Raw genomic sequence first — 14,698 nt, forward strand, 5'->3', positions numbered from 1 at the left:
TGCTCGATAAAGTGTTTTATACATAAACTGTGGTGATTGTATTGCTTTACGCCATAAAATAAACCCATCGTCCCCATATGGGAACATGCGTTTAAAAAGAATTCCTTTTTTTGTGCTTATCGGGTTAGACTAAACCAAAAAGCATTTAGAAATTAGAATTGCATGCCAAACGAGAGCTTGGGTGCATTGCTTGGTTTTGGTTTTTGAATAGGAAAAACATAAAAAGCAAACTGAAACCATGCGGAGTGCAGTCATGTAAAAACAAAAAGCACAGCAGATGTTTTCATCATATTGAAACAAGCAAACATTTGAGCCTCTTTAAAACAGAACCTACTTGTTTGATTTACTTGAACAACACCAAAAACCTGTCAGGTGTTAAAATTCTGAGTAAACGTAAGTACACCTCTGAAACTACTATAGGCTCTTTAGCATACAGGCTCAGATATCAGTTTCTGAAAATGTTGACCACTCTTCCAAAAACAACTTTTATGAGGTGGATTAGAAACAGGATTGAAACTGGGGTTTGAAATATCAGGTACAGCAAATGTAATTAGACAAAAATTACATCATGAAATTAAAACAAAAGTTATATTAAAACATGAAGTTGGTGTCATAAAATCAGTTTAATCCAAAAGTGAAATTATAAATGTAAAAAAAATACAAGCAATTTTAAAATAAGAGAACCACTAAGAAACAAGCACAGACGTGAGGAATTAATACGATGACAAATTGTATTAAATACAAAATGACATTAAAATCTGAACTTACAATAAATGACTTAAGAAATGTAAAATATATATAATTTTCATTTTAAAAAATGTGGCTGCACAAACCGGTGATACAAGATCGCCATCTAATGTGGAAGCGGGAACATTACAGTGGATTTGTTTTAGTGCAACTAAGGCAAGGTGCATGTGTGTGCATGCGTGTTTGTATTGCTATCACGATGGGAGAAGTGACCTTTGCAACACGTTCCTCCTCACTTACTATTTACAGATAAATACTACATGCTAGTGAAGTTCTCTGCATGTTGTCCAATAATTAACTTGTGGACTGATAGCACAGAAAGAAAAGGAAATGAGTGGGTGGAAGAGAAGAAAACCAAGTGAGTGAAGGTCAGAAACATGAGCTAAAGTAAAATCAGCAAAGAAAAAGGAAGGACACTGACTCAGCAGAAGCACTCTGAGGGGGAAAGAGGAAGAAGAAAGCCGTGACAGTGCGCGGTTGTGAACTGAGAGGCTTTTTTGTTGTTTTTCTCTTACGGTGGGGAAAATGTACTCTGTGGAGGACACACAGGTGGCCAGGAACGTTGAGCTGAATGACGGCTCTCGAATGCCACTGCTGGGTCTTGGGACATGGAAGGTAGCCCCATTTCTTCATCTGCATTTAACTTTGAGAAGTTGCTCAGTGTTACTGTGTTTTCTCATGTATTGTTAAGAGTTACTATATGTTTCTAATACATGCATTTAAAGGCATACTTACTGATATTTGTGAAGGGAGGTGATTAGAAGGACTTGATTGTGATTGGCAGACATCGATCACTCTTTCAGGTGGCAGAGTCAAGTTTAATAATAAGACACATGCATCCAAACAGTGGTTTCAAAACTTTAGAGGTCGAAATTAATATTCGGACTTTATAATTACATATGAAGCCAGTAACTGGATCAAAGTTTTATCTTACATGTGATTTAACACATATCCAAAAAAGCCTTACATCAGGCAAACACCAAGCTCAGCCGCCATCGAGTGGCTCAACAGACACATTTCTACAAAGCAAACTGATGATTCTTGTATTATATGATTTGAACCATTAACTATGGTTATCAGCAACTGATGTACATTTGCACACCACTTTGCTATCAAGCAGCAATCCAGATCCTCCATCCTGCTGTATCTGACACATAGTGGCGTGAGGTCACCCATTATTAGTATCTTAACAAGAAGTTATCAGCTAATGTTAACATGCTTAGTTAGCAAGCTGATAAACAGCAGGGGTGCAATGCACGGGTAGAGACAATTGGTGCTAAGTAACTAATAAAGTAGTCCAAACCAAAACTGAAGCCAAATCTTCTTGGTTTGTTTGTACCGCTTAGCATGCTGTATCATGCTGTATCATGTGTGAGATAATCAATGGAAAATGCCCATAAAAGCACAGTAGAGAAGTTCAGTTTAGTGACCTGCTGAGAAGAGGCCTATCAGACATTGGCATGACTGTCACCAATGGTGCTGCTTGACTTCATGCACATCTGTGATGTTATTTTGACCCTCTCAACTTTGTATTATCTGTTGTATTATCTATCTCACACAAATTCTCTCTACATTGGTGTAAATGTGCCCAGGAACCAAGAGTAAGGTTAGCAGACACTAACTCTACTGTCCTGCTTGTTGCAGTCCTCTCATCTGTCCCCGACCTCGATCCAGGGTGCAGTAGAGACTGGCATCGCGGCTGGATACCGCCACATAGATACTGCCTACAGTTATCAAAACGAGGTGGACATTGGAAAGGCTCTGCGCTCCAAGATGCAGCAGGGCATCATCCGACGTGAAGATATGTTTATTGTCAGCAAGGTGGGAAAGTAGTTGGTGTTAGAGGTGGGACAGCATGAGGAGGAAGAGTCCGAACTTCTTATTTGTCCTTTCCAATCTTTTTCTTTTACTTTTTGTCTGTTAGATTGACCAGAAATGTCCTTCAACGCACATATTAAACAAATATGTAAGACTGCTTTCTTCCATTTGTGCAACATCTCTAAAGTTAGAAATATCCTGTCTCAGAGTGACGCTGAAAAACTACTTCATGCATTTATCACTTCCAGGCTGGACGACTGTAATTCATTATTATCAGGAAGTCCTAAAAACTCCCTGAAAATCCTTCAGCTAATCCAAAATGCTGCAGCAAGAGTCCTGACAGGGACTAGAAAGAGAGAGCATATTTCTCCTTCATTGGCTTCCTGTTAAATCCAGAATTCAAAATCCTGCTCCTCACATACAAGGTCTTAAATAATCAGGCCCCATCTTATCTTAATGACCTTGTAGTACCATATCACCCTATTAGAGCACTTCGCTCTCGCTCTGCAGGCCTACTTGTTGTTCCTAGAGTATTTAAAAGTAGAATGGGAGGCAGAGCCTTCAGTTTTCAGGCCCCTCTTCTGTGGAACCAGCTTCCAGTTTGGATTCAGGAGACAGACACTATCTCTACTTTTAAGATTAGGCTTCAAACTTTCCTTTTTGCTAAAGCATATAGTTAGGGCTGGACCAGGTGACCCTGAATCCTCCCTTTGTTATGCTGCAATAGGTGTGGACTGCTGGGGGATTCCCATGATGCACTGGGTGTTTCTTCTTCAGTCACCTTTTTTTTTGGACCCACATTGAGTTGATATTTCATTAGTTATTATTAATCTCCGGCTCTCTTCCACAGCATGTCTTTGTCCCATCTTCCTCCCCTCTATCCCCAACCAGTTGCAGCAGATGGCCCCGCCCCTCCCTGAGCCTGGCTCTGCTGGAGGTTTCTTCCTGTTAAAAGGGAGTTTTTCTTTCCACTTTTGCCAAAGCACTTGCTCATAGGGGGTCATATGATTGTTGGGGTTTTCTTTGTCTGTAAAAATGAATTGAATTATTATTTCAAAGTACCCAGATTTATGCATCACACTGCTGTATGTTAATGTTTATCTCGCTGTGCTTTAACCTTTCTAGCTGTGGTGTACCCATCATGCCCCAGAAGACATCCCTGTGTGCCTCAATAAGTCCCTAAGTGATCTCCAACTGGACTACCTGGATCTTTATCTTGTGCATTTCCCTGTTGGCCTAAAGGTTTAGCAGAGATTTCCAATTCTGACAGTTTCACTGTCCTTTATTCTGCCATTCTTCATTTGGCTTTGACTTAAGAATAAGTTCATCTTCTGGAATAGTCGACCTTCAGGAGTCAACCTTGTATTCAATTCCCATTCAGGCAAATTGGAGATAAAAGCAGAGACTCCAGTGCAGTATCCATCTGTTAAACTCACTTTAACAATAAAGACATTCTAGGCAAATTTATTCAAGGAGCTAGGTGCTGGTAACCAAATCAGCAAGCATGAGCACCTCTGTAAAAGAAGACGTTGTGGAAGTGTGCTGGTCTAGAATATTCAGGTGTGTGTTTTAACAAATGCCAAAGAGGAAAGATATCGGCAGTGATCTTAGAGGAGGAACTACCCATCGATCTGGGAAGGTCATTGCTGCTAAAAACAGCTGAACGAGCTTCTGAAACGTTGGATGCAGTTTTTCTGCTTCTGCATCCTGGCTTAGGTTTTGTTAAATCGACACGGTGTAATGTGTCAGGAGTTGTTGTTCATGTCAGGTTGTATTTAAAAATACACTGCTCAAAAAAAGGAATGAAAGCCTTAGAACTGAAAGAGGGTGCACTGTGGGGAAAGATGTGCCATCTGCCTGATGGACTTTTATTTTCACTGCAGAAAATGGGTGATGAGCTTTTCCCAAGGAAGGATGGAAAGATAGTGACCTCTGACGTAGACTACGTAGATGTGTGGAGGGTAAGAAGATACAGACTGTATGCTTGTTTGAATAACAGCACTGAATAATCATATGAGTAAATGTTAATGACAGATAAATGAACCATAAATGATAATAAAATGGTCAAAGTAAATAGTTATGACCCAGATGTGAACTGTGAATCATATAAATACAGCTCCATGCATCATTTAACTAAATTCTTATACAATCTTTTACATTTTTATCTGTGATCTAACTGATATTAAAAGCTGATTTTTTTCAGGCAAACTAAATTGTAAAAACTTGTCTTGTGTTTGCAGGGGATGGAAGCACTGCAAGCCTCGGGGAAAGTAAAGAGCATCGGTGTGTCCAACTTCAGCATCCTGCAGCTGGAGAGACTCCTCGCTCTGTGCAGGGTTCCCCCTGCGGTCAATCAGGTACTGCAGATGCGTCCATTTACATTCGTTGAAGCTGTGAAGGCTCATTTCCACGAGCTCTACAACATCTCCTAGTTCATTTTGTAATTAACTGGTGTTTGTACAAAGATGTAGCATGTTCCCAGAGGTTTGTTTCTACGGTTACAATCAATCCCATTATATGTTATAGATAAAAAAAACTTTTCCAAAGCTTTTGCACCTAACTAGCCTCAGACGGTTCATCACAGAAACACAGCTTTAAGGTCTGAAACACGAGGCTTGATTGCACAATGTGTGCTTCTACAGTTTTGGCATAGGTTAATCTCTCTCTGTTACACACACACTCATTATCTTAGTGAGGACATCTCATTGACATTATGCTTTCCCTAGCCACTTACCCTAACCATCAAAAATGAATGCCTAAACTTGTGGGGACCAAAGTGCTGGTCCCCACAAGTTTAGTAGCCAATTTTCTGTCCTCACAAAGAAGTCTAAATATTTACACACACACACACACACACACGTGGTTGTGTAAGACATTTTATGAGTACCATTTCCATTCATTGTCAGTCTGTTTGAGCCAGTTATTAATTGCTAAGTGTAACAGCTGCTTAACTGATAGCTGATTTGAAATCGATCACTCTGATTGGTGGTTTTGGATTTCCTTTCATTTTCAGCCTATCCAGACCAACATAGCCTTCGTCCTTTGTGTGTGAGGAACAAGTTCAGATCATTGCAGTGGTAGCACACTGCTGCTGAGGAAATTCATTAGTGCTGTTTGCCTCCTCACATCACAATCCCTGCATTTATTTTAAATCAGAGCTCTTCATTTTTTTGTATTTTGCATCACTGTTGTAACACACTTTCCTAGAATTTGGGGTAATAAATGATTTAACATCTCTTATTTTTTCAGCTAGCTGTATATAGAATGTAGTCATCGTGGTAACTTTAACTGCTTTTAATGACACAGATGGAAGCAATTTAAAGTTAAGGAGATATGGTGCATTGAAATTTCTGCCTTGTCCTCTCAGACAGTCTGTCCCTCCTGACAGTGACAGGAGGGACTTGAGGGACTTCCATTAATAAAGTGGAGGGTTGTCCACTTTATTAATGGAAGACAAAAGTGCTTCAGGTTTTGTAGAATTTTTGAAAAAAGAAAAAAAGTCATCAGTGGGTTATTCAATTTGATCAGCGCTAAGATGCCTAAAAACGTTTATTTCACTCTTTAAAGCCTTTTAACAGTATCAGCTGCTAACACCATTAGCTTTTGTAGCTGACCAATCCAACCACCAAAGCAGGCTAGGTCCAGCAGCAGCAACAATCCCACTGCAGTTTCTCCAGAAATCAGTCCTGTTTAAGTCAGTCACTATCAGTCCTGAACTAAGTTGTCAGACTTCTTACGACAGTGCGGAGTTTTGGAAAGCCGTGTTTAGTAAGGACTAGTAAACATTTTTTATTTTCAATTTAGTTGCTCAAAGTTGGACTTTGTTTTCCTGCATTGGTGAATCAGTCCGGAGCTGAATTATTATGATTGTGCAGATTCTTCCGGTGTCGTGTTCTTTTTCTTGTGATAATGTCACATGTGTTTTCTGTAAAGTGAGAAATTGTGAGCTACTGAAACGTTTTAGAGTCTCGACTCGACTGTTGTACGTTTACATGTCGTCCACAGGTGGAGCTACATCCTTACCTGATCCAGACAGATATGATGGAGTTCTGCAAATCCAAGAACATTGCCTTGACAGCCTACAGCCCCTTCGGTTCACCTGGGAGACCCTCAGAACTGTACGAGGTCTTGCCTCATGATCCACACCGACAACCAAATCAGAAAAACAGACACGAAGAACTTTTTGTTCTTTAAATGTTTGAAACCTTTATTATATATACAGATATATAACATATCTCCAAGGCTGAGACGATAAAAAAGAGATGTTTTTTGAATATTTTTAAAAGTTCGGCCAGTAAACTGACTCATAGGAAGTAAAGGTCATAACAAACTTGCTGTGCAGACTCTGGATCTCATTTTGATGAAGTGCAAACTATTTTATGGAATTCGACTATTGGGGTAGGGAAAAATAGATGTAAATATATCCTGATATTTAGGATGGTTTTCATGGCACAAACATAAACACATGCACTATTTATAATGGTGTGGTCCTCTTAGGTTGCAGATATATTTTATCTCAGTGGTTCTTTTGTGTCCCCATATTAGTTTGTCTCTTTCCATTTGGTAGAGCTAACTTTATGTCTCTTTGTGGTCTGCATCTTTTAGATATATGCAGCTAACAGTAGCTAATAGCTACATCCAACAGAGGCCTTGTTCATCTCTTAACCCGTCTTCATAAATCCTTCCGTGTCACAGGTTAAGAGAAGACACAGATCCATATAAGCTGCTGGAGGACCCAGTCATTGCTGATATCGCCAAGAAGCACAAACGCAGTCCTGCACAGGTCAGGTTGATAAAGTGTGTGTGTGTGTGTGTGTGTGTGTGTGTGTGTGTGTGTGTGTGCACTCATTAGTTAGTAACAGTGAACTTGTCTCAGGTCCTGCTGAGGTACCACGTGCAGCAGGGTGTTGCAGTCATCCCCAAGAGTGAAAAGCCTCACCACATCCTTGAAAACACAAAGGTAAGAAACCATTGTCGCTCTGGTGAGACAAAGATGCTTACCACGATTTTCTCGGTGGGGGTATTAAACCTGCACTCTTTTTAACGACCACTAGGGGGCAGGCCCTCTGGTTGACTCACTGCACCATTGTGTGGTACAAATTGTTATTACACAAAAGGCCCCAGTTCAATTTCAGTTGACAGCGCCTCAGCAATTGTATAGTTTTAGTTCAGGAGTGTAGTGTAAGTATATTTAGAGCCTCGTTGTCGGTTTCCCTGCAGATCTTTGACTTCAGTCTGACTGAAGAAGACTTGAGTGCTCTGAAGGGACTGAACCGAGGGTGGAAGGCCTGTGAAATTGAAGAGTAAGTCAACCACCTTCCTGCTGTAGCTGCATTCTCCAGCATCAAACCAATGATTGCTCTTTTGTCTCTCAGAATCAAGTCTCACCCGTACTACCCCTTCACCTGAGAGAGAAGACGCCACAACGACCAGCGCTGGAGCATCCATCAGTGACCTGTTTACTAATAACGATGAAATGTTTAGAATGATAAGAGCCAATGATAAGCTCGCTTTTCTCTTTTAATATTTTTTTTAATTAAAGAAAAAATGTACAAATGCACAGACGAATACTTCTGAAAAATGCAGTAGTAATGAATGCAGCTTTTGCTTCAAAGGCAGAGATGACATCTTTTAAAAACATTCACGTTTAATCCTAAAAGCAAGAACAAAAAAAACCTCTTTTAAATGCAGCTTGTTCTGTTTCCTGTATTTAGAGGAATATCAAATCTGTGATTCTTCCCAAATACGCAACTTCTAGAGAACCTTAACCGTGCACAGTTTTATCTGTTTTAGTAGTCGACAGCTTAAATGTCAACAAATCAGGCTCATTAGCAGACGACTGACGTCTTGTTCCACACGCTGCACTCACATTATTTACAGTCCACATTTCAGTGAAACTACAGAGCACCAAACAGCTATGCAGTTATGAGACAGTCAGTGGCAGCGACAGATACAACACTGATTAAGTGTCAGATGCAGCAAGAAAAGGAGGAGGGTTGCAAAGCGGCATCCATACTCAGAGATCTATTACATGTGAATAAAAGCGTCAGCTGCACCATGAGGAGGTGTTGGCTGCCACTGAGAGTAGCTGATCTGCTGGGATTGTGGCTGAGCTTGACTCTGTGGCCTGCCTGCACTGTAAACAGACTGGAGAGTCGCAGATCCGCTGGTCACCGTGTCAGTCGTAGTACAGAATAATGGCTCCTCCATCTGGTTTCTGAGCTTCTGTGGCGAGGCTGACAGCGGCGGAGGCTTCACGGTGCACACGCATGCCGAAGCCCCTGCTATACATTTGGGCAGGTCGGGCCCTCTGGACCACGCCCCCTTGTCTAGGTCGTATACCTGTGTGGCTCTGGAGAACGCCATGCTCTCCCAGCTGAAGCCCCCGAGAACATAGATCCTACCTGCCCACACAGCGAGCCCCGCCTCGCTGTTGGGCAGCAGCAGCGGCGCAATCTTGGTCCACTGGTCGCCGCGTGGGTCGTAGGACTCCACCTGCAGGATGTCGAAGCGTTCCGAGGTGTCCTCGTGGTCGTCGCTGCCTCCGATGGCATAGATTAGGTTGTCGAGGGAGGCCATGCAGTGCCAGCCCCGGGCCAGAGACATGGGTTGGCGTTCCACCCACACATCGCCATCCCGCAACGGATTGTAGCTCAGGACGTCCCGGCGGTATGGGCCGATCTGATAGTTGTGACCGCCCGAGATGTAGACGACGCCACGGTGGACTGTACCAGCGTGACCGTAAGTAAGCCTGCAAAACACAAACAGTTTTTTACATGTGTGGAGTGTAAACGCAGTCCTCACAGCTCAGCTATCAGAGATATTCCTCAATCAAAGAGGCGGAGTCAGCAGTAACCTGGGCAGTCCTGCCACGTAGGACCAGCAGTCCTCAGCAGGGCAGTAGACCTCCACTGACGACAAAGCTCCGGTATCATTCCTCCCTCCCACAGCGATCAGGTACTCTCCCACGGTCCCCAGGTAGAAGTCCACTCGCCGCTGGTTCATCGGGGCACCCTGCAAAAACACGCTGTTCGTGAGTCTGGGCTGCTAAACGACCTCAGACTATCAAAGCGGCTGGAGGGAGGGGACTTTTCTACACTCTACCCTGGTCCACTGGTTGTGGCGGGGGTCATATCTGTACAGAAGGTTACAGGCAGCGTCTCCACCGTTGTCCCTGGACGAGCTCCCGCCGGCGGTGAAGATGAAACCTCCCAGGACCGCCAGGCAGTGGTGACTCCGCTGGGCCGGCAGCTCAGTCTCCACCTTCCAGCTCCCTGTTTCAGCGTCCAGACAGGAAACGCTAGCGCTAAGCTCCTCCCCACGCTCGGAAACCTCAAAAAACAAGAGAAGTCTAGCTGTGAAGCTTCCAGGTTTCACTTTTCAGACAGCAGTGGAGACACGAGCCTCAAGATTAAAATACTAACACTGAAATCATATCACAGTAAGTGTCAGGTGTGAAGACATCAGATCTAAAGCAGGTTTAACATGATGTTCACGTGAAATCATGAAATCAGCTTCTGTACCTCTCCTCCAATGAGCAGCAGTCTCTCCACTCCCCCCCTCACTGTGGTGCGTCCAGTTTGCAGGAGTGGTTGAGCGCTGGTCCTGGCGTGGTATGCCAGCGCCTCCTCCACCAGGGCCTCACAGCCGGCCTCCTCGGGCAGCAGAGCTCGCACATCTGGAAGCACCCTGCTTATGAGGTCTGCCACCGGGATCAGAGGGAACCGAATGTGGGAGAGGAGCTGCCTGGCGTGGGAGGTCCGCTCGGGCGTCTGGCTGAGCCACTGCAGCGAGGCCTGGAGAAGCGCCTGCTCGCTGTCGTGCTGAACCTGGCGATGAAGAAAGGGGCTCTCAGAATGCTAACCGTGCTTTTGATTTCAGCTCGTCTGCTGAGCCGTGGTGAGGACGTCTCACCTGGCCACTGGAGAGGTAGGAGTTGAGTTTGTGGAAAGGAATGTCGCGCAGGAAGTCCGGGGTGAAAGAGAGCATGGAGAAATGTTTGAGGATGAAGCGGTCGACGAAGGCGCTGAGTCGCTCCAGGCTGTAGAGCAGCGCCAGCTGCTGCAGGTACAGGTAGTTGTCCTCGCTCACCTCTGTCTCCAGGAACTGGCAGCAGAAATCCACCGCTCGCCATACCTGAACAATGCATGAGTTTTTATAGGTAACATTAATTATCACCACCGATTGATTTTTAACAGTTAAACAGGTGATTTTAACAGGTGATTAAACCTCTCGCACTACAAACAGAAATTCTTAGAAATATTATTTTCCTGATAATTTAGTTTAAATGCTCCAAAAGGAGAAGTTCAGTCAAACAGGTCACCCCTCTAACTTTAAGCCTTAACAGTATCTAAACTGATGAGCTATAAAAAAAAAGTATATTTTTCATGAAGAGAAAACTACTCGTGGAGATGAAAACCATTTTTGTATCAGGCTGTGTAAATGACCCAGATTATTTGTTTATTTGATATTTTTCAAACAGTTAAATCCCTGAACGAATTATACCTTATAATATAGATTAGACTCTTATTTTGAAATTCGGAACGGGCAACTTCCGGGAAGGAAGATCGTACCGCAACTGCTTGCCGCAGAAAGGATTAATGAGAAGGTTATCGTTTTCCATCCATCTTAAAATTAGCATCTAGCTGGAAGGCGAACAGGTATGTTTGTGTGTTGTACTTGTTGTTTACATTTCGGACAATTTGTAAATGTATTACTTGATTGTTAATAAGTTTATGAGCGATCTAGCAGGCTGATGCTAGCACCTCCTGTGCCTTTTCTGTGAATTGATTAGCATAACAGAAACGTGGTTATATCAAGTGAATGTTTATTTGTTTTATGTTATGATTACAGCTCTTACGATGTGTCTATGGCAATTTGTGAATAAATGGGTTGGAATACCCCACCATGGTCCATCCGTAATGATCATTGAGTGCATCGTCTGAATAAAGTCCGGCTGGAATGCTACAGGCTGTAAAGTATTTTTTTAATATGGGAGTCTACTGAGATTGACTCACTTTTAGGGTCAGCCCCAAGTGGCCATCAGAGGAAGTGCAGTTTCTGGCCCTTTCCCTCATCAGCCCCAGAAGCTGCCGCTTGGCCTGCATCGTTAAACCTAACAGCTCGCTGGTTTCTTACCTGCAGGAGGTGAGCAGCTTCCAGCACATAGTCAATGTTTCCTCCGTCCAGTGGCAGCTCGCCGCTGTACAGGAAGTCCACCACCGCCTTCAGACCCACGAAGGACATCCCGACCAGCTCCACCTGCAGATAGGAAGAACACATGCGTGTACTCTATTCCATTTACAACTTCAGTACAACTAAGATAGAAACAAAGGCTCCCACAAACGATCCACATTGATTTTAATATATTATTTTACGTACATAAATAAGCTAATTTCACAGCGTTGCCTGCATACCTCCTGCTGGTGCTCCTCCTTCATGCCCAAAGTAAACATAGCATTGAAATACGGGCTGGAGACCGCCAGCAGGGCTCGGTGAGCGGGGACGCGCTCGTCTTCAGCCACGAGGACCACATCACAGAACTGGCCGTGCTGCCGCTGCTCGTTGAGGCCCTGCAGCAGTTCAGCAGCATGATCCACGCAGCGGAAAACCTGCAAACACAGCACAACATCACCCTGACCACAACTCCTTACTCCAAACGGCTGTGTGTCCGCTCCCAGGAGCCTCCTCAGAAACCTTGTTAATAAGAACCAGGCTGCCTTTCTTCTTCTTTTTGCCTGCTTACTTTTGCACATTCCTCCTGATTCACACCCCAGATAAAACCAACTGCTGCCAAACTTCAGTTCTTGGCACTCGCAGTGTTACTGTACAAGCAGTAGCGAGAGATCTGCAGAGATTTTCATTGTCTGATTTTGTCTCTCATGCTAGAAATGAGCTGACTTCTCAACTTACCAGAGGGATGAAAACAGTCCCCAGATCCTCTGCACTTTGGATAGACAACTGTCTACAACTATTAGTCGATTAACCTGAAGCTACTTTACAGACCATGCGATAATTTTTAACAATAATAACACTGACCTTAGACGATTCGCTAATCCGCTGGGGTCGACACACTCGGCTCGATTTGTCCATTACATCCCCCCAGGAAGGCATCATCTAAAGCACACGCACACAGGTTTTACTGTAATTCTCTCACAACTATTAACTAATTAATAAGTTACTCAAATAATGCATCACATTGTTTAACTGATTCAGTTATTTTCAAGAAAAACTGGAAGAAATGTTCTATTTGGAGTTATTAGAGTCAAACAAAACAAGAGATCTGAGGATATTCCCTTCAGCTTTGACTCTGATGTTTGATTTATTGCCCAGTAATAAAATAAAAATCGTTCATGTTGGTACAGGACTTGTAACAGTTCATGAGATCAACAAGTGTTTGGTGTGAGAGTTGAGTCTCATCTGAAATATGAGCTCTGATGCTTTAGATCACAGATATTATGAACCACATTCAGCTGAGGGTTCACGGCCCTTCCTAAACACAGGAAGAGGAGACAAGCTAGAGCCGCGGCTCTCGGGCCTTTAGCGAGATGAGGTACATACAGCTGAAAAGCCCAGACGAGAAACCGTGTCACTGCCGCAGAGCCACTGACAGCAGCGCTTCCAGGCGGACCTGAGGCGGGTCAGAAGGCGGCTCTTCTGTTATTCCGTCAGCAGCAGCATCTAAGGGTCCCGCAAGACAGCCGAAGAACAAACTGCTGCATTTTGTCCAGGAAGCAATAAAAATTCTTCAAACTTCGCTCTTCGTCCACCGTCTTCTTACAGAGACTTATTACCGGTGACACACGCTGTATTGGACCACAAAAACAACTGGAGCAAGCAGCCAGGTGGAGTTAGCTTAGCCGCAGGTTAAACATCAACTGAACTTCCGGTTTGAGTTTTCAGAATAAACTCTTGCATGTTTATTTATTGGTGGGGTTATGTTTACAAGCTATGAGCTTACAGATGAATAGAAAATATATGTTTATAAACATTTGCTAATTTTTGTTGGAAGGAAAATATTTGCTTATTTTGTGTATTGAAAAACCAACGGTCTCTGAGAAGCTGAATAGATATTGAAATCTTTGGAAACTATAACAATAATAACAATAATACAACAACAACAACAATAATAATATTATTATTATTATTATTATTATTATTATTATTATTATTATTATTATAGTAGTAGTAGTAGTAGTAGTAGTAGTTCGATTTACCAGACAAGATTAAAAGCTAAACGCAGTGTTCAAAAATAACTTCTCGAGGCTTTGTTTTATTTTGAAGTCAACGACTTTAGGCCGGATGTTGTTATTTACATCAATACATTATGAAGGCCATTGAGTGACCAATAACAACGCCAAACGGTACTGTGCACAAGTCTTGCGCCACCCGTCTTTTCTCTACGTTATACGAGCATATCGGGAAATAGAAAGAAAGGAAACAACGTTGCTAAAGATCACCTTCAAAAACATTACAAGTCTGACTCCTTTGAAACAAAAGGAGGTGGTTCAAGACTTTTGCACGGTACTGTAGATAAACAGCTGCTAAATGAATGAATGAATATATTAAAGAGATAAACGGAGGCCTATCGGTTTTATGATACAGTTAACCTCGATTAATAATCTGAAAGAAAACAATATTAGTTAAACAATGTGGGCCTGGACAGGTCACCAGTGCAGCACACTGGTAACCTGTCCAGGGTTTACCTTGCCTCCTAAATTTGTCAAATAAAGTTTGTCCCGTTCAGGGAAAATGAGTTACACAGAGAAAGGAAGTGGACTTCTATGAAAAGCCCCAAAAGCTATTGATAAAAGACATGATAAGATGATTTATTTTTATTCATTTATTTTTATGAGTAATATATTTATTTTGAATATGTTTGGTACACAGTTAAAACATGGAGCAAGTTTGCCTCTTTTACGTCATAGAGTTGACTGCACATGAGCTAACTGGAGACCAGGTAGGAGCAGGGTGCCCTATGGGAGGAACACGAACAGGTGGATGAAGTGCGATGCTGTGGGGAATGCTTGGCTCAGAAACTTGGCTCCTGGCTTCGGTGTGGCGATTACTGTGATGGAGTAACTCCCATCACGGCAGCAGTGTTCCTTGTGCAATAATGTTTAGAGATGCTAAC

At 42.9% G+C, this 14,698-nt stretch overlaps 2 protein-coding genes and 1 long non-coding RNA gene across 4 annotated transcripts; 2 read left to right on the top strand and 1 right to left on the bottom strand.

The window, feature by feature from the left end:
- The first annotated feature begins 924 nt into the window (after positions 1 to 924).
- LOC309709822 (aldo-keto reductase family 1 member B1) lies at positions 925 to 8,070 on the top strand. Its single transcript, XM_082538689.1, has 10 exons — positions 925 to 1,362; positions 2,392 to 2,568; positions 3,691 to 3,807; positions 4,449 to 4,526; positions 4,806 to 4,922; positions 6,571 to 6,683; positions 7,261 to 7,348; positions 7,442 to 7,525; positions 7,786 to 7,868; positions 7,941 to 8,070. Exons 1-10 carry the CDS (start codon positions 1,273 to 1,275, stop codon positions 7,972 to 7,974), a joined length of 981 nt encoding a protein of 326 aa, XP_082394815.1. The 5' UTR covers positions 925 to 1,272; the 3' UTR covers positions 7,975 to 8,070.
- Positions 8,068 to 13,622, bottom strand: klhl36 (kelch-like family member 36). 2 transcript variants are annotated; one of them, XM_082538685.1, is made up of 9 exons: positions 13,126 to 13,622; positions 12,604 to 12,681; positions 11,982 to 12,176; positions 11,704 to 11,826; positions 10,480 to 10,701; positions 10,089 to 10,394; positions 9,670 to 9,897; positions 9,422 to 9,579; positions 8,068 to 9,316 (listed from the first exon to the last, which is right to left on the bottom strand). In XM_082538685.1, the coding sequence occupies exons 2-9, from the start codon at positions 12,679 to 12,681 to the stop codon at positions 8,593 to 8,595; spliced, it is 2,034 nt and encodes a 677-aa protein (XP_082394811.1). In that variant the 5' UTR covers positions 13,126 to 13,622; the 3' UTR covers positions 8,068 to 8,592. The 2 variants fall into 2 exon arrangements, with proteins under 2 accessions (XP_082394811.1, XP_082394812.1); XM_082538686.1 differs by lacking the exons at positions 11,704 to 11,826; positions 11,982 to 12,176; positions 12,604 to 12,681; positions 13,126 to 13,622 and adding an exon at positions 11,472 to 11,674.
- LOC309709824 lies at positions 10,710 to 11,475 on the top strand. Its single transcript, XR_014277613.1, has 2 exons — positions 10,710 to 11,225; positions 11,419 to 11,475. It is a non-coding gene; the product is annotated as an uncharacterized lncRNA (long non-coding RNA).
- Positions 13,623 to 14,698: the final 1,076 nt, after the last annotated feature.

This window comes from Aulonocara stuartgranti (assembly GCF_965226115.1).
Source record: "Aulonocara stuartgranti genome assembly, chromosome: 7".
In the NCBI taxonomy this organism is placed as follows: Eukaryota; Metazoa; Chordata; class Actinopteri; order Cichliformes; family Cichlidae; genus Aulonocara; species Aulonocara stuartgranti.

Excerpts from the sequence above, each read along its gene's own strand:
- LOC309709822 (XM_082538689.1), top strand. The coding sequence starts at position 1,273 with ATGTACTCTGTGGAGGACACACAGGTGGCCAGGAACGTTGAGCTGAAT. Across the intron at positions 3,808-4,448 it reads ATTTCCCTGTTGGCCTAAAG|AAAATGGGTGATGAGCTTTT; the intron begins GTTTAGCAGAGA and ends TTTTCACTGCAG. Across the intron at positions 7,349-7,441 it reads ACAAACGCAGTCCTGCACAG|GTCCTGCTGAGGTACCACGT; the intron begins GTCAGGTTGATA and ends AACTTGTCTCAG.
- klhl36 (XM_082538685.1), bottom strand. The coding sequence starts at position 12,681 with ATGATGCCTTCCTGGGGGGATGTAATGGACAAATCGAGCCGAGTGTGT. Across the intron at positions 10,395-10,479 it reads CCTACCTCTCCAGTGGCCAG|GTTCAGCACGACAGCGAGCA; the intron begins GTGAGACGTCCT and ends CTTCATCGCCAG. Across the intron at positions 9,317-9,421 it reads TACGTGGCAGGACTGCCCAG|GCTTACTTACGGTCACGCTG; the intron begins GTTACTGCTGAC and ends TGTGTTTTGCAG.